A 25521-nucleotide genomic window follows, 5' to 3' on the forward strand; every position below is an offset into this window, starting at 1 on the left:
TTTTTTTTTCCCTGAGGCCTGTATGAAGTAAGTAAAGTACCGCTGTCTACGCTTGTTTTTCACAGTGTCTACATTCAAAGGGGCACCTCCACCGTCGATGAACAGAAACAGCGTCGTCTACCGCGCCCAGAACACCCTCGTCCGGGCTTACAGGTAAACGGTCGACCCGTTGCTCAAACGACGCCAACCCAGTGTTTTGTTTTAGCGACTTTTGTGGCACGAGCGATACGTCAGAGCACAATGATTACGTTACCTAATCATCGTCTCATCAGTAACCGAGTCGTTGTACTTATTAGCACAATGATTAGGTTACTGAAAAAAAAAATCTGTTCGCATAAGAATGAAAAGGCGCCGATCTCTAACTTTATCATTTCAAACACAGCGCCTAAAGAAGATTGCGACAAAATCATTACAGCTTCATCGCACATTATTTGGCTAACTCACTTAGCCTTTGGGCGGAACCAGCAGTGTTACTAGGAATCTACAGTGCTACAATCTGTAAAGGCACACCGCTCAACTTTAGCCTTTCTCGGGGACAAGCAGGGACGCCCTGCCGCTATTATCAAACGTCGTAAGGGCTCCTAACTGTCATTATTACTTACCTCTGTAAGTTATCAGAATGCTATTAGTAGAAGGCCACTCGCAAATTACATTGTCGTTGTTTCGCAAAAAGAATGCCGAGTTGAACTAGTTGGTCCATGTTGAAGTTGGAGTTTTCGCTCATTTCCTTTTGTTCTTCTTGTCGCTAATGTTGTTACTTTATAAGCCGTTGTTTCAATTACAAGTAGTGAATGGTTCAGCGAATAATGCTTTTGTAAACATCATAGTTGGAATCACAAAATTTGCACTGCCTCATTATAGGTACATACAACGAGCCTTGAAAGTTCTATAAACAGAACAAGCGTAATGACACTCCATAAACATCCCCTGCTGAAGTTCAACACCATAATTACGTCAGAATGCAATTAATTTGAGCTATAATTTACTAATAACCAAAGGGAGTTCGACCAGTGAAAGTGAAATATAAAGGGGCACAAGGGGACGTCCCCTCTCACCTAGGGTTGCAGAAGTTGCGCCTTTTCCTTTCCTCAATCTCTCCTCCTCCTCCTCTCACCACTGTGCCTCGTTTTCCCAGTTCCGCTGATCGATCTACAATTATCATTATTACGTTCAATAAGATGTCAAAGCTCTTCTGCGTATAAGAAATTTCCACGACATCAGGAAAGTTTTGTTCTGCCTTCATTGCACAGACGTATGTAGAGACTTCCAGGAGTGACCGAGAGCTCTGTGGACATATCTTTGAGAGGTCGCAGCAGTGGTTAGCATCGGTGTATCGTGAACGTTGTTTATCGATCGCTTTGACACCTGTGATAACCAGCGCTGTGTTTTGAAGTTTGTGTACGCCTTCTTTAACGCCACCAGTTACTTCGGCGGCAAGAGTGATGCACCGACGGCCGCTGCCGCGCTGGCTGCTGAGGCGACGGGTCAGCCTACTCGCAGCCGGTTGAACGTACAGCCGCTGGCGCTGCCCCGCAAGGCCAACTACGAGCAAGAATCGGCCTTGTCTCGCTACTTGGTCGCACTGGGAAAGTTCGTCGAAAACCACCGACTCGAGATGTTCTGGCTCACCCTGTACACCCTCGTGCTGTTTGCCATCTTCAGCGAGCGAGCCTACTGTAAGTAGGGATTGGTATTTACACACCTGAAATCTATAGAGTGCGGCTGCGCACCGCGTCTCAGTAAAAGTCTGTCAATCTGTCTTGATGACCAACGCTTTTCTACGGTGTTACAAAATACCAGTGCGACGCAAAACTCGCTACTAGGTCGCTGAGGCCTGAAGTTGAACGTACGATCTCTTTCTCAGCAGCAGAGCACTACGGAGGACCCCATACAGAGCGCAAACGGTGCAGCCACCCCGACAAGTGCTTAAAGGGCATGTGGCCATTCCCATGCATCTGAAGAAATATATTGTTACAACGAGTTGTGATGAGAGGGTTTTATTTACAGGAGATGGATGATGGTGGTAGCGCGCTGCGGCCTTGCAAAAACCCTTCGTTCTCCTCTTCTTCTCTTTCTCTTCTCTGTCTTTCGCATGACCGTTACATTCCCCCGCAAGCAGACGAAGCCCGTAGGGCGAGTCAAGATGGTCAAGGAGGGTAGAACCGTTTGAGGCGAGCAATATGAGTGAGCTGCGTTCCGCTTGATCGTCGACCATTGCTCAGGAGACGAGCTATTACGTAAGTGAGTTGGCTGAGACGGTCCACGACTACAAATGGGCCCGAATATTGTGACAAAAGCTTTTGGCACAATCCACGCTTGCGTTGCGGTGTCCAAAGCAACACCAAATCGCCTTTTTCGAACGATACTTGTTCGTGACGGTCGTCGTACCGCTCCTTCGAACGACGTTGCGAGGCCAGAGTCCGAAGACGAGCTATTCGACGCGCTTCTTCCGCGAGGCACAAGGTCTGCGATACAGAATCGTCATTATGCAGAATGAAGGGTAAGAAAGTGTCCAGAGGGCTTCGCGGTAACCTGGCGTACAGGAGATAAAATGGGCTAAAGTCCGTTGTTTCGTGTTTCGCCGTGTTGTACGCATAAGTGATAAAAGGCAGCACGTCATCCCAGTTCTTGTGATTGGCGGAAACGTACATGGCAAGCATGTTGGTCAGCGTTCTGTTTGTCCGTTCAACGAGACCATTTGTCTGCGGATGGTACGGTGTTGAATGACGGAACTGTGTAGTGCACATACGAAGTAATTCTTCAACAGCATCAGCAGTGAACTGGCGGCCACGGTCGCTGATAATGACACGCGGTGGGCCATGGCGAAGGACCACGGAGTGCAGCAAGAAGACCGCCACGGAAGCAGCGGTGGAAGAGGGTATGGCTGCTGTTTCCGCATACCGGTGTAAGATGGTCCACGCAGACGATTATCCAGCGGTTCCTATTGTTAGATAAAGGAAATGGACCCAAAAGGTCAATTCCTACTTGTTCAAAAGGCGTACTGGGTGGTGTCAATGGCTGAAGGGGGCCTGGCGCTGCGGTGGCAGGTCGCTTGTGACGTTGGCACGTTTCGCAACTAGCGACATAGCGCTTGGTTGTTTCGTACATCTTCGGCCAATAAAAGCGTTCCCGCGTGCGGTGCAGCGTTCGCACGAAGCCGAAATGGCCGGATGTGGCATCGTCATGCATGGCACGTAAAACATCGGAGCGGAGGCTCTCGGGGACGACTAGCAGAAAACGCGCTCCAGGCTTAGAGTGGTTAGTCTTGTAGAGCAACTTGTCCCGAACAGTAAAGCGACCGCTGCCGTGGGACATACGGGCGGCGACAAAAAGCGGATCGAGGGTGAGATCGTTGCGTTGTTCTCGCTGAAAGTCGGCCGCGTCGGGAAACGTGCTAGTAACTGCAGCGAGACAGTCATCAAAATTATCAGCATCGCAGTCGGTAGTGGCAAGAGGAATCCGAGAGAGGCAGTCCGCGTCAGCGTGACGACGGCCACTCTTGTATGACACCGTAAAGTCGTATTCCTGAAGGCGCAGCGCCCAACGTGCGAGGCGACCAGAGGGATCACGCAAACCGATCAGCCAGCATAAGGAATGGTGGTCGGTAATTATCTTGAATGGTCGCCCGTAAAGATAACAGCGGAACTTCTGGACGGCGAAAACAGCTGCCAGGCATTCCTGTTCCGTAACCGTATAATTGCGTTCAGATTTGCTCAGGCAACGGCTGGCGTATGCGACGACATGCTCTGCACCACTGTGACGTTGTACAAGCACTGCTCCTATGCCGATACCACTAGCGTCAGTGTGAACCTCGGGCGAGCAAGATGGATCGAAGTGACGTAAGAGGGGCGCTGACGTTAGTATAAACTTAAGTTGGGAGAATGAGGCGTCACAGTCTGGTGTCCAGTTGAAGGCTGCGTCCTGTCGCAGGATACTTGTGAGTGGGTAGACGATCTCGGCAAACCGGGGAACAAAACGACGAAAATACGAACATAGGCCGATGAATGAACGAAGTTCTCGTGCAGACTGCGGTGGTTTGAAGGAGCTCACTGCTTCAATCTTACGAGGATCGGGTCTGACGCCATCCTTGTCCACTAAGTGTCCTAGAACCAGTGTTTGACGTTCGCCAAACCGGCATTTCTTGGAATTCAGAACCAGCCCGGCTTTTTCGATGCAGTCGAGGACAAGGCTGAGACGGTTGTTATGTTCTTCAAACGTGCGGCCAAAGATTACAACGTCGTCAAGGTAACACATGCATATCTCCCACTTTAGACCGCGCAGTACTGTGTCCATAAATCTTTCAAAAGTGGCAGGAGCATTGCAAAGGCCAAAAGGCATAACATTAAATTCGAACAGGCCATCTGGAGTCACGAATGCAGTCTTCTCCTTGTCTTCAGGTTCCATAGGTATTTGCCAATAACCCGATCGCAAATCAAGTGTTGAAAAATAAGAAGCGGCGTGCAAGCAATCAATGACGTCGTCAATTCGTGGTAGGGGATAGACATCCTTCTTTGTCACTGCGTTTAGACGCCTGTAATCCACGCAGAATCGCCAGGAACCATCTTTTTTCCGGACAAGGATCACCGGGGCTGCCCACGGGCTGGACGACTCTTGAACGACACCTTTGTTCATCATGTCCTTTACTTGTTCGGCAATAACTTTGCGCTCGGAGGATGACACTCGGTAGGGCTTCTGGCGGATGGGGTGTGCTGAGCCGGTGTCTATTCTATGGCGAGTGCGGGATGACGGTAGCTGAAGTGGCGCATCTCCATGTTCAAAGTCGAATGCAGCAATATGCCGGGAAAGGACCTGTACCAGCGCTTGCCGTTCCGTTGTACTGAGAGCCTTACTGATCATACCGAGCATTAGATCGTGATGACGATTATCGCAAGGAGAGGAAGCTGTGGCGGGGTCCGCAGTTAGTGCTGCTATTGAGCTGCATGAGGCTTCATCGAAGAAAGCGATCTTCATACCGCGAGGAAGCACAACCGGCGTGGCGGAACAGTTCAGCGCCCACAATGTTGCGACTCCTTTCGCCATGCACACGACAGAACAGGGCATCTTCATGACATCTTCTCTCAAACGCTAGAGATACCCAACATTATAAAAACTGATTTATCTATCTACGATGCTTGCTGTGCTAAATCATTGAATAAGTTTAAATGTATGTTGCTCTGTTATCAGTTATCCATCTCACCAGATAAATTTGCCTACCTGTGTTTTAAAAATCTTTAGTCCTACAAGTCTGTATGTTTAGTTCTAGAACTTTTCTTCGTTTCGATATCTTCTGTCGAGATGTGTGCCTCTACTTGAAATCACCTGTCGGCGCTGGTGGCCACAGTAGTCAGTGTATGAGCAACGGCGCACGCATATCCACTTCGTTCAGCGTGTTGTCGCGTGACGCAGACTACTCGGTGGAGCGCGAACACGGCGGCCTCCGGCAGATCGCCGGCTACGGCGTCACCATCACACGTGGCGCCGCCAGCGCCCAGATGTTCACCTACTCAACGCTGCTGCTCACCATGTGCCGCAACAGCATCACATTCCTGCGCGACACCTTCTTGCACCAATACGTGCCCTTCGACTCGGCCATTCCCATGCATCTGTACATAGCCATCTGGGCCGGAATCTTCTCAAGTAAGCATAAACACATCACCGGAGATGATTAGACTTTCTTCTATTGATCGTTGAAAAAACGCATCAATACTTGCTGACGATACACTCAAGAAACAGATCAGTGCAGCGTGTGCAATGTTCTGTTATACCAAGTCCGAGTTTTTGCTTGACGAATTGTTCTTTTGCGCAGTGGAATCTTGTTGCACCAATATTTGTTTACTGTATTAGCGTCTTGAATCTCTTCGTTCAAAACTTGTTCACTCTACAGTACGCTACAAGTGCCACAGCTACCTTTTTCCAAAGAGTATAAGTAATCAAAACGTCTGCATGTTGCCTATCTGCAACGGTAGATTTACGTGAATAGGGATGGCGTCTCTCCATTGTTTCGCTGTTCACCGTAAGCGTACGCAGAGGAGGGGAGGGGGGCGTGGCGGTGCTGCGCAAGCCTACGCTGTTCACGACGGTAACGACCCGATTCGAATACCCAATATCATAACTGAAAAACTTATAAGGTTGAAAGTGCGCACTAAGGCACAGCCAGAAAATGTGTTCTGCAAAGACTGTATTCTAGGCAGGTTCGTTTACGTCACTCGGTAGGCATACGCTTGTTCGTGCGCATGAAAAAAAAGAGGGGGCAGATAAGTACCCTTAAGTATTTACTCCACGGCAATCATCACTGCTGTTTTGGCCTTTTGCTTTCAGTTATACACAGCGTGGGTCACGCCCTGAACTTCTACCACATCTCCACGCAGACTGCGGACGACCTGACGTGTCTCTTCAGGGAGTATTATCACGCGTACGTATCACACGCCAGATCGACTTTGTCGGAAGTTTGATGTTGTAAAACTTTTCATGTGCACTGGGTTTTGTTTCTGTGGATAGGTAGAGACTTAGAAGCACCTTTTACTCATATGCAGGACGGACGAACTACCGAAGTTTCACTACTGGTGCTTCGCCACCATGACAGGTAAACAAAAGCACTTTTTGCGTTGTAAGAAAGTCGATGACATAAAGGTGGTGCTACAGTTCATATAGCGTAACTACAGAATATATAACTATACAGCATATACCAGAATGTGGTTTCAGCTAACTTCTGTAGATGTTCTACAATATAAGTATACTAAAGGCTAATTACTAAAGGAATTACAACTCGGATACAGGCGCGAATTTATTTCCCTTCGGTCGTGACTGGAACGCGCATCCCACTTTTAATGATGATATGTGGGTACAAACAGTTGCTTTATTGTTTAATTGATTCTACCGACTTCGTGATACTCACGTTCTTAATTTAGCGTTGTACAGTACAGTCCACTGTTAAAGGGAACACTCGAATGAGCACCCTTCGTGTTGCTGGCCACCTAACGACAAGTGCACGGCAAACTTCGTTCGCGCATGGCACTGTTCTGTCAAAAGGAGTCGCAACTGTCAACCACCAGTAGTCTTATGCAAATCTAAGCCACTGCTTTTGCAAGTGAGCGAAATCCGAACATGCCCTGCACGCAAGTATTCCCTTTAACAGCGGACCCGTCTGTACATGTATCGCTTTCATATGTTTTACTAAGGTGTCTTTTATAACTTCCACGCCCGCTTCGCACGCGATGGGTAATTTTATAAGGAATCTGTAGGGTAACAAAACGGAACAACCGTTGCCGCAGGCTTGACGGGAGTGTTCCTGTTGATGCTGCTGTCGGTGATGTACGTGTTCGCGACGCCGTTCGCACGGCGTCACGTGTTCAACGCGTTCTGGAACACGCACAACCTGTACCCGGCCTTCTACATCCTCATGGTGCTTCACGGCCTCGGGCGCCTGGTGCAGCCGCCGATCTTCTACTACTTCTTCCTGGGACCCCTTGTGTTGTACGTCCTCGACCGGCTGGTCTCGCTCAGTCGCAAGAAGGTCGAGATCTCGGTCATCCGCGCCGAACATTTACCGTCCGGTAAACACCGCGTCTGTTAAGCCGCGTATTAAGAAACGCTGAGGTGTCAAAAAGAAACATTGCATGCTTGTAAGAGCCAGATCGAAAGACAGGCGAGACTTGCCGAGATCTCGCGAAACCTTGTGTAAGGATTGCCATATGTTTCGCGTTGAAAACTATAATAACCATATTGAATGACGTCATGGATCTATTTTTTATATATGTTCTCAGCGTACGCGCCAGCTCTGTTACTGCTACACTAATGACACAAATGCTTAAGCAATTTACGGTTTCTGAGACAGTGGCATGCCTTATTTCTCACCGTGGGCGAGCTCTTTTCTTCGCCAACTAGGATTCGTAATTCATGCCCATGATACTAAGTCACTCATGAAGAGAGTCAAAGCTGGGGCTGTTCATTTCCCATTGCCTTTATGTTACCAGTAAATCATCCTTTAATGACACCCTGACCGCACATCTCTGAGCGCAGACGTCACCATGCTGCTAATGAAGCGTCCGCCCAACTTCGAGTACCGCAGCGGCCAGTGGGTACGCATCGCCAGTTTGGGCCTCAACGGTTCCGAGTACCACCCATTCACACTTTCCTCGGCGCCGCACGAGGACAACCTGAGCGTGCACATACGAGCGCTGGGCCCGTGGACCATCAACCTGCGCAGGATCTACGACCCCAGCAACTTGCCGGACAAAGGCTACCCCAAGGTATATTGCACGCAACCTGCGTCCGATTAACACTTTCGCGATATAAAAGCGGATGGCCAGTGCTCATCATTAACGAGGCCACTGCGTCAACCTTAGGAGAGGAAAATCTATATCTGAAGGGTTGCGTCGCCTCGTTTCAACGCGCCAAACCAAGTGACACCGAAATTAAGACCGCGTTATATCACTGTATCACTAATACGAGGAATAATGAGCATAATATTAACTGTCGGGCGAGTAGATTTTTCTACAGGGTTTACTTCTCGAGAAGCGGTGAAAGATCTTGGAGAAAGGTCTTATTTGCGAAGGATACATGCAAATGTTTCTTTTCCTACGGACGTTAGCAGCTCCTCACTTATGGATTTAGTTAAAACTCGTTTTATGTGCTTATAAGGCCTTCTTACGGGCTGCCCCCACATTGGCGTGATGTTGCTGTCTACTGTCCAGCAGTTGAAACGTTGCTTTCGCTTGCGGCAAGGACTTCGGTGAAGTGATGAGATCACAGAACTTGCAAGCAAAAAATAGAATCATCCCACACAAGACAAGGTTATTATGAGACTGATGTGAGTCATCCTACGCTGAACATAAGCAGGCTGACAATACTTATAAGTTTTAAGATAGGCCTTGCGGATATCACTTCGCCTACTTTGTAAAGTAACATGCACTTGTGCCTTAATTGTGCCAAACTCTGGTCGTTTACTCCGTACGTGGCACCATACTTGACAGCACATCTCATCCGCGTATCACGGATACATTCCATTCAGATTCGTAGAATGAGAGCACACGTGACGTCACGGAGCTCATATTGTCCTACTTAGAGCTTAAGAGCTTTACCCAGAGCTCTGCTCAGAGCTGAGATTGTCAACCGCAGATAAATCCTTGCGGCATAGCGTGAATACGGTTATCGAACGCAGATATACCTGGACGGTCCGTACGGTGGAGGCCACCAGGACTGGTTCCGCTTCGAAGTGTCCGTGCTTGTGGGTGGAGGCATCGGCGTCACGCCGTTCGCCTCCATCCTTAAGGACATCGCGCAGCGGGCCTCGAGTCGTGCCGGGGGCCGCGTGGCGTGCAAGAAGGTCTACTTCATCTGGGTTACGCGAACCCAAAAACACTTCGAGTGGATGACCGACATCATCCGCCAGGTCGAGGAGCGAGACGCGAAGGGCTTCGTGAGCGTGCATATCTTCATCACGCAGTTCTACCACAAGTTCGACCTAAGGACTACCATGCTGGTAAGACACCGGCGCGTTGAGTGAGACCAGCGAGAAATGTATGACGGCAAAATGTATTGCTTCTTAAGGTTAGTAGTGACATCAATGCAATGCTCCTGCCTGCACGAAGGCACCTTAGCTATAGTCAAGCGCTATGAAGTGTTCTCTAAGCGTTCATCATTTCGCGTGATAATTAGAAGCACTAATGACATTCAAGGGAGCATATTTTGTTTCGTACATGCGAATAACACCATGGAACACTAAGACAGTGCAGGTTGAGAAGGCGCTTTATACGATGACGTTTGTTTATAGACGTGAAGAATAGACGATATGAGTTAAAAGTAAGCGTGTGAAACTAAGTGTTATGTTAATGTTGGTATATGATACTATACTGACAGGAATACCAATGAGATTAGAAGGTTGCTATGAATAACAGAGCTACTGCACATGTAAATCTAGCCAAGGGACCACAGCACTGAACGTATCCCATACTACACTGAAACACCTGCAGCTTAAGATGTATTACACGCAGTTTCGTCGAGAGGGACGAAACGCAAAATGAGCGGATCTTATTTCGAGTGCCCCAAGCATGGACAAAAAAAAATAATAAGCGAACTAAAAGCATTCATCTGTGCGTGTGTCTTGTTTTCATTCCGTTTTCAGTACATTTGCGAGAGACACTTCCAGAGGATATCGAACCGGAGTCTGTTCACCGGGTTGAGGGCAATCACCCACTTCGGGCGACCGGACTTCTCTGGCTTCTTAGACTCGCTGCAGGTCGAGCACCCTACGGTGAGTTCGCAAACTGAACGCTCGTTTTGTACGGCAGTGTAGACAGTGTCCGGCACTAGTCTACACATTCGGGCTGCGGTGGTAAAAAAAATAAGGATATTAGTTGATTGGCCATGGACTATACGAGAGACGCCGTAGCGGCGGTTTCCTCGTTAACTTGGCCACCTGGAGTTCTCTCACGTGTCGTCAACGCGCAATACTTTATCGCTCCTGCCGACCGACATAATCGAGTGTGGCTAACGCGACCGAGAAGATCACCCTTCTGTCCAGTAGCGAAGCGCTGCCGTGGGGCCACAACACCGGCTGAAAGATTAATAACTGAGAGCGCTGCACAATTACGCATGGTCATGCAGCGCTCTCTAACTTAAGAAGGAAACATGCGTTTCTTCGTCCCTCTTCTTTTGTTCGTGTTACGTCACGCTCCCCAGCCATACTTATAAATTCGCTCCAAATTGTCACACATTCAGTCATTCTGCCACAAACACTGCCATTCAATTGACTCCCTAATACAGTCGCTGTTTTTTTTTTTTTTACAGCCACTGCGTTAACAATGAAGGAACGCTAACGTACGTGTGCGTTAATGAGAAATCTGGTTGTGGTTTGGCTCGAGAGAAGCGAGGTAACTGGAAGCCCAGGCCGTACCTGCATAGATTACACGAGTCAAGAGAATCCAGAGTTAGATGAAAACTCCGCATCGCCAGTTATAAACATGCCCGAATATAAAGAAAAACAAGTACTTGAAAAATAGTTGAAACTAGTTGAAAAATAAGAATATGGTCTCTCTTTCTCTCTGCAGGTTTCGCGGTTCGGCGTGTTCAGCTGTGGCCCGTTCCCCATGACGCGCAGCGTCCAGGCAGCGTGCGACGAGTTGAACCGAAAAGAGGGCGCCCTTTTCGACCACCACTACGAGAACTTCTGAGACGTCACCGCTGCGTACATTTCGCTGCCCAGCGCGCCATGGTCACGCGTTTCTCGACGGGACATACACCAGGAGATGGTGTTTCTGCAAAAAGTAAACCAAATAGAAACATTGAAATTACCCATCATAAATAATTAAGGCGCGTTTCAAGCGCTCTTACCACCTCATCTCAACATGAATAAAGCCGAAGTTGTTTTTCGAATGTCGCGTCTATAACCATCAAATTTTCCTCATTATCTGTGTTTGTATACGTAGTTCTACCACCGCGTGGTTCTACTTAAACTGAAATCATTCGGCCTTTCTTTATCATGCCAAAGATACATAATAGCTTCGTAGGAAGTTGAACAGTTATGCAGGAGACTTAGATCGCCGATCGTAAGGTCGAAAAATGATCAAGTATTTCGTGAAATGAACCAATAGCACTACAGTTCTTCAACGTCGCCATATGCCAGCATTGCCAAAGTCCGGTGAGATGGAAACGTGTTGCTCATTTTGCTATTGCGAAATGCAATGCGAACGAAAAAGGAAATAACTACTTGGACTATTTCTCTGGCTTCTCAAAATCTGGCCATCGCGAAGGTGAACGTAAGGATCGAGCAATGAAGGCGCAACGAAAGGACCGGCACACTGCCGAAAAAAAGTTTGTAATGCTTCAGTATGTATAATATGTATCGCAGAGAAACGTTATTACAAGGAGAGAATGAAGACCTGTGTAGTTATAGCTATTGTACTTCACCTCGCGATAGGAAGGGCTCCTGGTACGTGTTGTAGGCACAACTCACGAGGTGCTAACAGTGGTAGTATAGAATTGACGCTATTTATCGAGTAATTATGGCTAAATTGGCGCTCGTACTACGCAGTTAATGCCCAATTAAAAGGCCTGTTGGATAATATCAAGCAAAAGTACTGTTCAGCAGACTCCAAAGACTAAAGAAAACTTAAATTCATGCCAAACATACGCATCACAGAGGTGTCTCATAGTGTCTCTCCGGATACATGATATGTTATCATCATCATCAGCCTGTCTACGCCCACTGCAGGGCAAAGGCCTCTCCCATGTTCCGCCAATCAACCCGGTCCTGTGCTTTCTGCTGCCACGTCATACCTACAAACTTCTTAATCTCATCTACCCGCCTAATTTTATGTCTCCCCCTCACGCGTTTGCCATCTCTTGGAATCCATTCAGTTACCCTTAATGACCACCGGTTATCCTGCCGCAGGCCTTAACAGATTTACTTGGTCTGACTTTGTATTTCTTCACGTACCTGGTATTGTGTGCACTTATGCGACCTGATTTCGTATCCTTACGTTTTTCCCCTCTTTGCGAGTTATCCTTGATGGACTTATGCAACCTGACATTTTTTCACTGTTCGCAGTGCAGTGTGATATAAAATTTCATGCATGGTGTAGAGGAGGCGAATAACCGGAAGTTTGGTTGCGTGTCCGCAACAGTGTAGGCAGGCGGGTCGATATGGCTTGCATGATACGACGTGAAGGTAGGGCAATATGTGTTGGGTAACAAAGGTTCAGGCCTGTCTGGTGAGCGAGGTCTCGAAGGGTGAAGTAGAATGCGATACAGAAAAGGGGTGCTCAGCTCGCATTCACGATAGAGTAACTGTATATCGTACCTCTAAGAAGCATCCTTAATGAAAAACAGCAGATAATGAAGCGAAGGAAGATATAGGGAGTTCCTTTCTTTCATTCACTCTAGGAAACAGAGTTGCGCGTAGGTCTGGCTAGCGACCACAGCTATGCGGCGAAGCCACGCTCTGTTTTTGCAGGCGACATGCTTACTGTGTCGCCAACGGCATGCTTGGCGTGTCGAAGACCGGTGATTAACTTGAATGTCGGTGACTAATGTCGACCCGGTTCACTGCAGTGGCGGCGTCGAGAAATACAAAAACTAGCCCGAGCGTCCGCTTCTCCGCAACGCATGGTTGCTAGAGGCGCTTGGAAGACAGACGCGCAACTCTGCTACCTAAAGGTAGCATATGCAGCGACTCTAATCCAGGAAAGTGCCCTACCTATAGACTGTGAAGAGCGCGCTTGACAGCCGTGGCCGCCCATGGGTCTACCGTGGTGCCATAATAACGGGACATGTAAGCCGCGGGGGTTCAGAGAACGGGGCTCGAATCACAGGGGCTAGCTCCTCGTTTCCCACCACTATTTCGGTCAGTCGCACAAGTACGAGAACATATGCTCGAGATTTCACCGCACTGAGCATCTCTGAGGCAAGAGGTTGCTCGACCCTGCACGACTCGGTAATCATTGCAGGTAAGGAGTATAGATGCACTCTCGTCGGGGAGTGTACATGTGTCCGGGCAATACTCAAAGGCACGAAGAGCGCGTGTATTTCGATAGAAATGTTTAGTAACGAAAAAAATAGCAAACGCTTATCGCTGCTATGTTTTCGTCAGTGCGTGCTTTGGAACAAAGACGCAGGCCCATTAGCGTGGCGTTGAGGGTTTTGAGGCCTTTTGTTTCGAATTAGTGAATGAAATGCACGTGTTGATGGCTTCTGCTGAGGAATTGGTCCGAGCGCATCACGGTAAAGGTGTTCACTTATTTTCTAGACAAAAAAGAAAAAGGCGAACCTTGCACTAAGTCGCGCAAGGCTTGAAACATCGAAGCTGGGCGATTCTGAAGCATAATCTGGTTGCTTGTCGGTTGCTGATATATAGGCTTTAGCTATAGGTGATGCTAGGTTGTTTCTAGGTTGCTTCTACATTGTTGCTAGGCTTTAGCTATGGGTGATGCTAGGTTGTTTCTATGTTGCTTCTAGGTTGTTGAGTCTATGCTAGCTGATGCTAGGTTGTTTCTAGGTTGCTTCTACGTTGTTGCTAGGCTTCAGCTGCAGGTGATGCTAGGTTGCTTCTAGGTTGTTGCTAGGCTTTAGCTATAGATGATGATAGGCTGTTTCTAGGTTACTTCTAGTTTTAGGCTAGATTGCTTCAAGGTAACTGCTAGGCTCTTAGCTATGTTGTTTTCTAGGTTGCTGCTAGCTTGTTGCTGGGCTTTAGCTAGTTGTCGTTAGGTTTTTTCTAGGTTATTCGCTTTTTTGTTCGACTTCAGAATCGCCCAGCTTCGCTGTGCCTTGCGCGACAAGCTTCGCCTTTTTTTCTCTCTTTCTTTCTATCGCTTTCTTTCTCTCTTTCTTCATTCCTTTCTATTTCTTTCCTTTTCTCTATCTCTCTTTCACGTGTTTCACGTGCTCCATCTCGCCTAGCAGAGTTTCCGTTTAAAGCTCGCACCTGCTGTACTCGATAGTGGGGCTTGTCCAATTCCTGTGGCGCAGCATACCTACCTGAGGAGTTTTGCACGACGGAGCACAACTTACCGATAGCTTAAAGGAGCGCTGACACCAAAATTTTGCATCGTGTTTTTTCTGTTGCGATAAGTAGTTAACGACCCACGTATCACGGCTGGAAAGCTCGTTTGCTCAAGCGCGCAACCGTTAATTATTTTGGGACGGTTTTATAGCGCCCAGTCGCAGTTTCGGTTTCAGAGAGCGCCGAGGGAGACAGGACCCAGAGTGGTGGCTATGCAAACATAGCTGGCTACGTGAGCACACAAAACCGCGTGCACATGTGCACCGCGTCGACAACTCTTTTCAACGAAGGCTTCCTGGGTGCTGCTACAATGTCCTCTGAGGCGTTGTAAATATGCGTGACCCCTCCATGATGCACTGCCGAGGCGAGCACATCAGCCTTTGTACTCCCGTGCAAGTCTCCCCTTCTTTCCGTTGAAAAGGTCTGCTCGGAGACAGTGGGAGAAAGCGCACGCAACAATCGTGGCAGCTGCACAAACTCGTGACGCAGGTGGCGGTTGGTTGTTTACAAGGACACCAAAGGCGCGTTTCGCGTGGAGTGGCGCGACGCGCACTTTAAACATGATTTTAAATATGTTCTAGGCTATATTATCCGCTGATATTCCATAGATGATGTGTGCGTGTGTCCGCACAAATCCGTCACACGGGTTATCTCGCCTTAGAAATTTTGTGTCAGTGCTCCTTTAAGCAGCTTCACTGTAACGAGAATGAAGAGAGCGCGCGACCGTTCATGATGATGGTGGTTTTTCGTACACATTGTACACACCAAAGTTCTTACTGCCTGCTTAAATAGCTTCGCTGTTAAAACTAATTAATGAAGAAATAACTCAGATGACAGATAAATAGACACTACTCGGTGTCTGCCGCGCACACACGTTCGACAGCGAATGTATATGTATAGGACTGTTAGATTCGGCTGCACTTTCTGAACCAGTTCTCAAGAACCTCGTGCACGGTGCCGCACAAGCTCATGTCGTGCAAGGAGAGTATGGTACCTGCTGACGCTTGCAAACTGAGGAGCAAAGTGCAGCAATTCAAGAACGCGTTCTGTCGTCCACTGCTGGCGAATAAGCGTTTCCGACAAAAGCAAACGCAGGAAAGCTTTTTCTCATTGCAATAACCGCTATCGTTAAAGCAATACGTACTAGTGACCGAGGGGTGGCCGTGGATGCTTTTGCTTCTTTTTTTTCCCCCGCAAGAAAGCGCACTTAAAGAGAAACCATATGATCGAAACCAGTTTAACACGCCACACAAGACTTTATTAACTTGCTCTGAAAACCCTACAGGCACCACCTGCATCAATGTTCTAGTGGTTATGGTACTCGACTGCTGACCTGAAGGTAGCGGGATCGAATCCTGGCCACGGCGGCCGCATTTCGATGGAAGCGAAATGCCAAAACCTCGCCATAAATGCCACATCATTTTCTATCGCCTTTGGTTGCTAGGCAGCTGAGTCTGCAGCTGAGCGCGAGGGAAAATTAATCGACAACCCGAAGCGCATGGATGCTGAATGAGGCATAAAGGGGATGCTATTATGGACACTATCACATTTCGCCACATTGTCAAGTTTCGTAATGGCGGCACATGAAAATATGGCGGAATTTTAAGCTAATCAGAGAGGCCGTAGCGGCTCTCTGAGCCAATCAGAGTTGACCAATGGCGGAATCTGACAACATGGCGGAATTTGAGAATGCCCATACCAGCACTCAAGGTCTCGAGGAGACGTTTTTGTGAAAGTTACTCGTACGAAACTGCGGCACATCGAGCAGCTTCTTTGGACGTCAAAATTCGAGACCGTCGCCTCACACTGATTCATACGTCGCCTTGCGCCCTATCTTTCTTTATTGTTTTTTTTAACCCACAGATAGAACGTGAACAAGCCGTGCGCAAAACGGACGAAAAGCTGAACAAAATGCTTGCTAGCAGAAGCGAGTGATAAGCGACGCCCGCTGCCGCGAGCGGCCGCGATAGAGGAAGTGTTGGCGAGATAAGAGCCGTCGTTGCGGGAACGCCTCGCGAAGGCAACGGGGCGCTGTTAGTCTCGAAGCTGTTAGTCTAAAATCCAGTTACTAATCGCGTACAACTTACACAACTTGTGTGAGAAGTATAGCGAACAAACAAGGAGTACTGGAGCCTAAGCGACGCACAACCGTCGCCTGCAAGCCCAGGTAAGTTTACCGAATAGCGTTTGCATCCGTTTGTCGCATATATACTTGATGGAATATTATGACAGATGTGTGCGTAGGAACGAGATAGCTGCGCTTAAGCGGGAATTGTTCGTGTCGGGCGGCAGCCTCAGTGTAATTCCTTCTTCGGATCGCGTCTGTTGTTATTTTTGCAACTATAACGTCTCATGCGCACTTCCTCCCACAGCGTTCGTAACTTGTCGACTGCTTCCCGTCGACTGGCTGTAGGCCATACAGCTAGTAAAGCTAATGCCAAACTAATGTTAAACCGACATCGGCAGCGTTGACCTGACGAATGCAAAGAATAAAAATCAGGATCCCAGAAGGAATCGAACACAAATATTCTGCGTGGCAGTCAGGTATTTTAACCACAGAGCCACGCCAGGTCTTGAAATTGCTTTGGAAAAACGCCCTATGCACGCGTAATGTCGGTACAACTTCAATTGTGGTTGCCGTGCTGGCTGTGTAACTTTGTAACAAAGCGATAAACATAACAAATGTACTCCTATGATACAGGCGTGATGCCGGGTTAACGTCAATTGTGGTTCCAGCGACATTGCCGCATTTATAACAGCTTAATAAACATTGCATCTGTATTCCTGTGATTCATCAAGCTATATTCAAGCGTTGCTCGACCCCGGAGGAATACGCGAACGCAAGTTACGTATGATATTCATATATTCGTGCAGTAAAGCGCACTTCGTTTCGATAATACTGACTTCCGTGCTGTAACGTCAGTGCTGACGTTACGTCCGGTCATAAGTTACCCTTTAAACGCCAGTGTAGTTGCCGTTGGTAAGCCCACGATGTGCACGCAACTACTACGCTTACAAAAACACGTCGATCCACCTCGTAACGTTTGGCTCAAAGCCATAAAATGCAGTACAGACTGCAGCTCGGCGACTACTTCGCATGAAACCGATTCCCACAATGCGTGGGATTTGGCGAATTTTTTAAATAGAAGCTTTCAGTGATTACCAACACAGGTTGTGAGCGGCTTCCCCAGTTGCCGACTCACATAGCTCGCCTGATTTAGTGTAGATAAAAAGAAAGACAATTGCAAAGAGTAGGAGTGCAGGAAACAGATTTTAAGTCCGCATATTTAAAACAGTTCGCTCTGGCAATGACACACGTAAGCAAGAGTAGCACTGGACCTGAACTTTGCATATGCAGAGGCCATCAAACGCGCACGCGCGTTCACCCCCCCCCCCCCCCCCACACGCGCGCGCGCGCGCGCGCACGCACGCACGCACGCACGCACACACGCGCACACACACACACACACACACACACACACATACACACACACACACACACACACACACACACGCACACACACGCACACACACGCACACACACGCACACACACCACACACACACACACACACACACACACACACACACACACATACACATACATACATAAAGCCTGTGCGTAGCGAAATTCTGCTAATAAGCGTTGCCCTAAGCTATACGCGTTATTATAAGCACCAGTTTTCAGGCATTATGCGCCCTTCTTTACCCTCCAAACGTATTAAAATGCCTTCCGTGCATTCAAACAAGTTTGAAATACGTTCTTAGTTTCTGTGTAGTTGACTGATGGGACGTGTGACAGCATACATACTGTTGTTGTCTCGATCGCAAAACCGCCTATTAATTAAGTTAAATTCTGGTGTTCCACGTGCCAACACCACAGTAGGATATGCAGGCATGGTCTAATGGGGGACCAGGCCCGTAGTCAAGGGCAGGAGGGGGGGAGGGGGCCTAGGTCCCCCCCCCCCCGCCCGAAATTTCGGTGGAGGGAGTGTTTTATCGTAAACAAATCATGTGTTTTTCTCGGATACAGTGAAGGCCTTCAGCAACTGCCCCCCTCCCCCCCCCCCCCTCAAAATAGATGCTTGGCTACGGGCCTGTGGGGTACGCTGGATTAAAGGAAGACTAAAGAGCAAAACTATTTTTCTCATATTAGTAAAGTACTCCTTCCCAATCCCAAAAACACCACGCTTGCTGCGAAAAGACGCTTAGTAAGCGAGAAAACTTGCAAGAACAAAATGTGGGTAGCGACGCCACCTTGAAGTTTCCGAGCCGTTTGCCGTGACGTCACATGTTTTGACGGCGTCTAATAGGGACTACGTAGTTCCTAATCGGTAAAAATGAAGTACATTGCCCTCTGAAGGGGGCCATAGACTTAACATACCAAGTTTGGGTACCTTTGTTGAGCCAATGGCGCCGAAATACGATAAATACTTTGAAATCCGTGACGTCACGCGAGGAAATTTCGGCGCGAAATTTAATGAAACTTTGAAGTTGATTTTCTCCTCTATTAATAAACTTATGATGGCGAAATTAACGACATTAGAGTTCTCAGAGCACAATTTATCGATCTAAACCGATTCATTGTTTCTCTTTACTGTCCCTTTAAGTACGGCCACTTTAGGTCTTTGAGGTGATACTAAATCTAAGCGTACACGTGCTTCTGCACTTCGCCCCCATCGGGATGGAGCCGCCGTGGCCTGAAATCGAACCCGCGACCTCGAGCTTAGCAGCGCTACGCCTTAGCCGCTAAGCTACCTCGGCGGGTGCTTTTTTTTTTTACTTCGAAAGCCTTCCCTTAGGCACAGTAATTAAGATAAACGTCTATTCCAGTGCGCTACCAAGTTTCGATGAATCCGTGCCAACTAGCCCCCTTTTGACGCCATGATTCGTATCGAACATTATTCACCACCACGTGATGTTGCTTTATCTGTTAATTTTTTTTTCGCCGCCTCCGGGCGTATCTGCAGCTCCTTCTTAACCTTACATCCTTTTCATTGAACGTTTTTAGGAGAAACGACGCAACCATGGCTCTGGGGAACGGCCCGAGCGGCGAGCTCCGTTGCGCGGACAAGAATTGCAACGAACAGCTGGCTGATAAAGGTCCAAAATACCGGCTTTGCTTAGGATGCCGCAGGATTACGTGCCTGAGCTGCAATGCGCAGCATGAGAACGAGAACTGCGAAAGTTACAAAGCCAGATTGGATGCACAGGAGCGAGCAGGTCGCACTGAAGCGAGCACTCGGGACGCCACAGCAGGCCCGAGCAAAGATTGGCACGCCATTTACATGGTGAGTGTAACGAGGATCCTTCCGTTAAAGTCGATTCCACGAGAGCAACGTGGAGCTTTTCCCGCGGCGTGGACTGCAGATAAACGGAAGAAGGGCGAGCTCGATTTTTCTGAGGAGGTATTTAACGCCCCAAACGCAACGGATACGCTGGTTCACCGTCTGCGGCTCGGTATCGCGCACGCCATAGACTTTCCAGACAAAATTTCACGATACGATATCGATGCGCTAGAGGCCACGCGAATAAGGATATTCAGTTACTTAAAGCTGCAGTGTGCGCAGCACGATACGCAAAGACAAGCATTTATTACCTGATGTAATGAAACCGCATCGCCGACACTTAAGTCTCAAAGAAAATAGCCTCCACTGGCGTACACGGGTGGGGGGAAGAGGGCGAGTTTGAAACCCCCCAAAATTTTTCAACTTTCCATGTGTATATATACAAGCACACATAAAAACGCTAGCACGAACATGCATAAGCAGTGTTTAAAGCCTCTTCCCCCCCCCCCCCCCCCCCCGAGAGAGAGAGAGAGAGAGGCTCTTTATTAGAAAAACAGAGATTTTTGCCGGCGTCTGTATACCGCTGGCATGCTACTCTGTGTAGGGATGGGGAACGGGATTGACAGACTAAAGAAGAGAGGGAAGCACACAATCAAGATGACGGACAAGTTAGTTTGTTGATTATTGTATGAAGTATGTGCTACCACTCGGGATAAAGCAAGCACGTACACCCGGTGTTGACTTTCTAACGTTATACTTTCAAGTGCGGAGCACTTTAGGGGCCCGGCCTGTCGTATGCTGTTATCCAGACCCGCCCTACCAACTCAGCTCGCGCTGACGGACAGGGGCCAGGAGCTGCTGGGAACATGTGGGTTCCGTAACTAGGGAACCACCCCTCTGGTGCCTGCGTGCACCACCGATATCGCTTGGGCTCAATAAAGGTTTATTCATCATCATCATCATCATCATCATCATCATCATCATCATCATCGTCGTCGTATGCTGTCGTAGCTTGGCGTAACGCAGGCAAAACCACGTATAAAAATAGATAGAAATAGTAAGCAAGCGAGAAATAGAAAAAGGGAGAAAGAAAGAGATAGAAAGAAATAAATAGAAATAAAGAGAGGAAAAAGAACAAAAAAGAGAGAGTGGAAGAAGGAGAGGAGGAATGAAAGAGAAAGAGAAACAAAGAAGGCTGCCCAGCTCCGCACTTCCTTCAGGCTTGGCACCCCTAGTGCAAAGCTGCCTTACTTTTAGTAACCTGTTTTGTCATTAATATGCATATTTTCGGTCTTATTTCGTCACTGAGGCTGCATCATAAGTAGTTCAAGGCAAAATAAAAATGGCATTAGAGCATAACAGCGCTCATTTCTGAGTTAAGTTTGTTGTGTTTTTGCCTTTCCTGCGCTGTCGCCTCAGTGCGAAGTGAAAACGCAGCAAAAGTGACGCGATTTTTATATGTACTATATACACAACTACATAACCGCTAAAAAAAAAAAAACAAGTCACGCACTCCCTTATGCATTTGCCTAAGACGACTCGAAGGCGAAGACCCGAAGGTCGCGGGATCGAATCCCAGCCGCGGCGGCTGCATTTTCGATGGAGGCGAAAATGTTTGAGGCCCGTGTACTTAGATTTAGGTGCACGTTAAAGAACCCCAGGTGGTCGAAATTTCCGGAGCCCTCCACTACGGCGTCTCTGATAATCATATCATGGTTTTGGGACGTTAAACCCCAGATATTATTATTATATCGAAGGCGAAAGCCATAATCTTGGTTTTCTTCTTTGTAAATTGTATGTATCCCCTCCCCCGTCCCTCCCCTCACCTAAAGCTTTCAGCACCCAATGTGGTTTTGCACTTCCTCCGGGATCGGAGGCATTAGAAGCTTTGCGCATCTCGCGTCATTTTGCAGTGCCTCCAGGACCTGCTTACCTTTGACCAAGCGACGATGTGTTTACGCCATGATGACGTCACTAATTTTGCGACCTGTGTCGTCATATGATTTTTTGCATCGCGCCGACGGTAACTTTTCGCATTTCATGAGGCACCTGAGGCTTTCGCCTTAATATACTATACGCAAGCTTAGACTAACATGATACGTAAAACCTGCAGCATTATTCACATTGAACCTCGTGCTAACGAGCCGTTGCGGTGGCCTAGGGGTTATGTAGGTCCGCTGACACGGGTTCGATGCCGGCCGCGGCGGTCCCGTTTCGATGGAGGCGAAATGCTAGATGCCTGTGTACTGTACTGTACGGTTTCAGTGCATGTTAAGAACCGCTGTGGTCGAAATTATCCGTAGACCTCCACTACGGCGTCTTGCCTGAGTCGCTTCGAGATGTTGAACCCCACGAGCCAACGAACGTCGCTATGCGCAGTCTAGCCCAGCCATGGCTTAACGAGACTGCCATGAGTCTCGAATGAATTGGTTCGCGCTCGTGCCTCTTCCTGAAGGCACCTCGAGCGCACTTTGGCGTAGCTCGATTAAATAGCGTCTGCAGTCATTTTTATTCATTATTAGAATGTTTTGTATGATCAATCGTCACACTCAACGTGCATGTTTCTCTCTGTCAGAATGTTCCGGCGGACTTCAAGCCTGGAGAGGAATACTGCTGCGATGTGGACGGCTGCATGTTCGCCGTGCGCCTTCACGAAGGATCCACGAAGTTTTGGTGTCCCATGTGCCACAGCAGACACCGAATCGAGGGCGACAAACTTATAAGGGCCAAGGCACCGCCTGTTTTTCCCATCTTGTCTGACTTTACGGAGTAAATAAAGGGGGAACCCTAGCGGTAATTACTTCAGACCTATCGTTCGCACTTAATTTTCGAAAGATGATATCTATGAGCAAAATAAATTAACTTTGTTTTAAGGAACCATCCTATTGTAATTGACTAAAGACCAATTCATTCTGTTCAAAGTGCGCGCTGGCTTTCTCAGTACTTGGACTCGATGTGATCTTGAGAAGGGAACTGGAACTGGCTCCGTATTGGGGGGGGGGGGGGGTGTTAGAGAGGAAGAGGGTAGACAGAGAGAGGTGCAAATAATGAAAGGCAGGAGGTTTAACCAGAACTGAAACATGCGGTTTGCTACCCTACATGGGGAAAGGAAGACGAAAAGAAGAGTGGAGAGGAAAGCGCACGCGCAAAAAAAAAATGAACACAAAGAAGAAAGGTGAGGAGCAAGAATATTATATATAGTCTGTCCAATAGGCAACTGCCGCGGTAAAGATTCAATAAAGTCTTAATAGATTTCCGGTGCGACAACAGTTAAGGTCGGCATTCGAATACTGACTGTATACCTATCGTCAAGGCGGGCCAACACGGCCGCCAGCGGCAGCCTGCACGCGCTGTAGCTAGGACAGCGTCAAGAACGCGTTCGATAGAGTCCGGGCTGTAGTGACGTACATCATCCACGGAGAACATATATGGACGAACACGGAAGGGACGAACGAACTTTCGCGAGTTGAAGCGCGATATTATGAAAACGAGGAAGAAAGTTCAGTTTAGTTCTACATCGAACAAATTTACAGCAGGATCTTCACTGACGTAAAGCGACATCCGAAGCAAATACACGATATTTTTTACTCACTCGCCCTTGCATGTTGGCACAACATTACAAGAAGGAAACGAAAAGGCAGAAGACAGAGTTCAGCTGAAACATGTCCGTTTGGCTACCCTATACGCTGAGGTAATGGGAAAGGGGAATAGAAAGATCAGAAAGAGAGGAGAGAAGGAAAGGAGCAAATTAGGAAGAAACAAAGATTCTTCTAGATTGCGGGGAGAAAGGGCCGCGCCAAGTGCTTTTTTTTTCTTTCGTATTTTTTAAGGTACTGACACCATTTTTCGAAGGTGCGTTTACCCTGCCGTAAAGATCTCCTGTATACAGAGACGGTTCTGAGCGAGTGTGAAGCTCAGAAAATGCTGAAAAGATATTTTATTTTGATATTAAAGTCAATTTTCGCATGGCGCACTTACCGACAGCGACACTAGTATGACGTCAGGCTACAGTACTAATTCTGGTGACCTCACGCAGCAGTCTGGCTAGTTGGGATGACGTCAGGTAGCATGACATTCAAAATGGCCGCTTGTGCGTCACCAGCGGAGCCACGCTGAAGAGCGGCAGTGGGAAACGCCACGATATCTTGCGCTAGCACGTAACGAGAAGCTCATACCGTGTTGTGACGTCAGGGTACAGTAGAAACCGGAACTGGCTTTTAACATGCTGTAATTGCTTTTTTTCATGGAGCACTCACGCTTAGCAGTACATTTTACAGGCTCTTGAGGGCTTGGCCTTTCATTTCACGCAAGAAAACGACAACTGAAAATTTTAGTGTCAGTACCCCTTTAACACAAAACTTCACGCATTTAGTTCGTGACCGCGTACGACTGAGACTGAAACTCGATCAGCCCTCTTGAAATCCTTACCCCTCTGACTTCACTGTACGAAAACGTCACGATAAACTTAGGCGAGCGCTTCACGAGTGCACTATGTAGTTCTACCCAGGATCGCAGTACACGCATTTCATTGGCGTCAACCGACCGGAAATCCAAGCCGCGACACCACGCTAGCCAGAAAGACATAGCCTCTTTTAACGTTGGTGTATTCAAAGCACAGCTCTTATGTAATCCAACCGATGGCAAATGCCGAGATCTCACCAGAGTACTCAGTGTATAGTATCGCCAACGCAACGGTACAAGAGAACTGTCACACGTGTCGTAGACTAAACATCCGCCCACTCGCTCGAGCGTTTCGCGCTTCTGTGGAACGGCCTTTCGGATTCTCGAGCCTCGGGTTACCGCTGTGTAAGCCGGTTATGGTTAGTACAGCGCGACCACAGCGGGGAGTCCGCGCTGTCTAGTTAGAATCCTCGCGACCCGGCAAGAAAGTATATCGCGCCAGTACGAGTCGCGCAATGGGCTCCCGTTCACGGTGTGTCACGCAGAGGACAGCGGTGCCTGTGTCGTCGTCCGTCCTCTCGAAGAACTCGGCCACGACGCGCGTAAACGAAATGTCGCCTTGAGAGCACCGGATGCTCGCGAAGGAAGCAAGGTCTCATAATTTGCGTTTGCATTCAAAGCCCTGCAGTGGCACGGCGGTGCCTGTGGCCAGCTTTTCGGGCTCGGGAGGGCTTCTCGCCATCCGCTCTTTCGAGTCGAGATGGAGCATTACCGAATACGGGTCTCACTTTGTTCTTCTGTGTAAGGATTGGTGGACGGCGTTTGACGTATATACGTAAAAGTGCCTGGACTGCAGTTTATTCCTCTATGTTATGTATCAGAACGTAAAACAGTAAGCGATAACGCTGCCATGAATATCTGAATAAAATTAAGTGAAACAAGTGAATGCGGAGTCCACTGCGCTTATGCCGCGCTGCTCGTAAAATATGTAAACTGGTCTATTGCTGTTAAAATTATCACAGAGCTGGTCACTACGCGAAACGTGGCAGCTGGTCGTTACGAGAAAAGACTAGTTGCCAGTACTAGTCTAAAAAAACCCCGAAGGTCGTGAAATCGAATCCCGGCCGCACTTTCGATGGAGGCGAAAATGCTTGAGGCCCGCGTACTTAGATTTAGGTGCACGTTAAAGAACCCCAGGTGTTCGAAATTTTCGGAGCCCTCTACTACGGCGTCCCTCATAATAATATCGTGGTTTTGGGACGTTAAAAGCCAACAATTATTATTAGTCTAAAAAAACGGAGCCCTGCTTTCATTTCAGCGACTAGTACTGGACC

General features: G+C 48.1%; 2 protein-coding genes across 2 annotated transcripts in view; both read left to right on the forward strand.

Moving 5' to 3' along the window:
* LOC119387297 (dual oxidase 2-like) overlaps nt 1–11187 on the forward strand; it is a 38698-nt gene extending 27511 nt beyond the window's left edge. Inside the window, 10 exon segments of the mRNA XM_037654637.2 lie at nt 66–153; nt 1423–1676; nt 5407–5637; nt 6319–6412; nt 6534–6583; nt 7272–7553; nt 8020–8249; nt 9161–9481; nt 10124–10252; nt 11049–11187. Coding sequence (XP_037510565.2) covers nt 66–153; nt 1423–1676; nt 5407–5637; nt 6319–6412; nt 6534–6583; nt 7272–7553; nt 8020–8249; nt 9161–9481; nt 10124–10252; nt 11049–11171 — 1802 coding nt within the window. The 3' untranslated portion in view covers nt 11172–11187.
* A 5203-nt stretch (nt 11188–16390) lies between these two features.
* LOC119387300 (uncharacterized) lies at nt 16391–22663 on the forward strand. Its single transcript, XM_037654643.2, has 3 exons — nt 16391–16667; nt 19510–19789; nt 22362–22663. The coding sequence occupies exons 2-3, from the start codon at nt 19526–19528 to the stop codon at nt 22557–22559; spliced, it is 462 nt and encodes a 153-aa protein (XP_037510571.1). The 5' UTR covers nt 16391–16667; nt 19510–19525; the 3' UTR covers nt 22560–22663.
* Nucleotides 22664–25521: the final 2858 nt, after the last annotated feature.

The sequence above is a fragment of the Rhipicephalus sanguineus genome, chromosome 3 (genome assembly GCF_013339695.2).
Source record: "Rhipicephalus sanguineus isolate Rsan-2018 chromosome 3, BIME_Rsan_1.4, whole genome shotgun sequence".
NCBI lineage: Eukaryota > Metazoa > Arthropoda > Arachnida > Ixodida > Ixodidae > Rhipicephalus > Rhipicephalus sanguineus.

Coding starts and splice junctions, on each gene's coding strand:
- LOC119387300 (XM_037654643.2), top strand. CDS start 19,526: ATGGCTCTGGGGAACGGCCCGAGCGGCGAGCTCCGTTGCGCGGACAAG. Junction 19,790..22,361: donor ATTGGCACGCCATTTACATG/GTGAGTGTAACG, acceptor TCTCTCTGTCAG/AATGTTCCGGCGGACTTCAA.